Here is a 1,089-nt window from a genome sequence, read left to right on the forward strand (position 1 = left end):
AAACCAAAATTCTTTGCACACAGAAGGTTAGGTGTTTACTAATTGGCTTTGAGTAGGTAACTTATCCGAATATGATTTGTTTGAGAATTTTATATATATTTCTGTTTCCTCTTTAATTGTGATAAACATAAATTTTACAACACACTTGTTGAAGCAAGAGATATATAAATGAGAACAGCATTCTCTAGTATTCCTATGTTTTTTTTTTTTTATAAATAATATCTAGCAGTTTATTAACCAATGGAGTATATTGCACAACAAACTACCTCACATCTTTCAGGAAGAAAAACCACTGAATTTGAAAAGTAAAACGATGTCACCCACTGAATTCAGACACAATTAAAATGTGTTTTAAATATTTGTTTTGGGGAGGGGGTCACACACTCTTCTCAATTAAGAGAAACATTTATACAGTCCAGGTCTTTTATTTTCTTTACACGCATCATGCCATGAATTAATAGGGAATGGGTTCCAACAGTTCCAGCTCCTTTCCATTGGTTCTCATGAAGTGTGCTTCTCTGGGTGGAGCAGGCTGACGCTTCAGTTGAACCCAAGTGCTTTTCTCTTTGGCTTGCTTCTTTTTCTGATCATTTTCCTTCACCCGTTTCAAGAAGATATCTCGGCTCTTAGAGTGCTTAATATGCTCGATACGCACATTAATTCTCTTGGCAAGAATCTTGCCCTTAACTTGTTTGGTTACAATGATGCCAACAGCATGCTGGGTAACATTGTAGACTCTCCCCGATTTGTCATGGTAACATTTGTGGGGCATTCCTTTTTGAACAGTGCCCATTCCTTTGATATCTACAATATCACCTTTCTTGTAGATTCACATGTATGTGGCCAAAGGAACAACTCCATGTTTTCTAAAAGGCCTAGAGAACATGTAGTGGCTGCCCCTCCTCTTTCCCTTTTTTGTTGGTCATTTTGGCGAATTACTGGAATATGGCTGTTCCAGCCAAAAAGCTAGCATTCCTATTTTCTATAGTGATAATATCCTGAGCAAATTTTATATTACAAAAAGTCCAGTGTTCAAAATAGTTTAATATTAGTAAAAGAACCCTACAGGGAGACAGTTTACTGAAAAAT

At 36.2% G+C, this 1,089-nt stretch overlaps 1 protein-coding gene across 1 annotated transcript; it reads right to left on the reverse strand.

The window, feature by feature from the left end:
- Window positions 1–454: 454 nt before the first annotated feature.
- On the reverse strand, window positions 455–884 carry LOC132519385 (large ribosomal subunit protein eL21-like). Its single transcript, XM_060147321.1, has one exon. The coding sequence runs from the start codon at window positions 791–793 to the stop codon at window positions 455–457; it is 339 nt and encodes a 112-aa protein (XP_060003304.1). The 5' UTR covers window positions 794–884.
- Between the last annotated feature and the right edge of the window lie 205 nt (window positions 885–1,089).

This window comes from Lagenorhynchus albirostris, chromosome 4 (assembly GCF_949774975.1).
Source record: "Lagenorhynchus albirostris chromosome 4, mLagAlb1.1, whole genome shotgun sequence".
NCBI classification, from domain to species: domain Eukaryota; kingdom Metazoa; phylum Chordata; class Mammalia; order Artiodactyla; family Delphinidae; genus Lagenorhynchus; species Lagenorhynchus albirostris.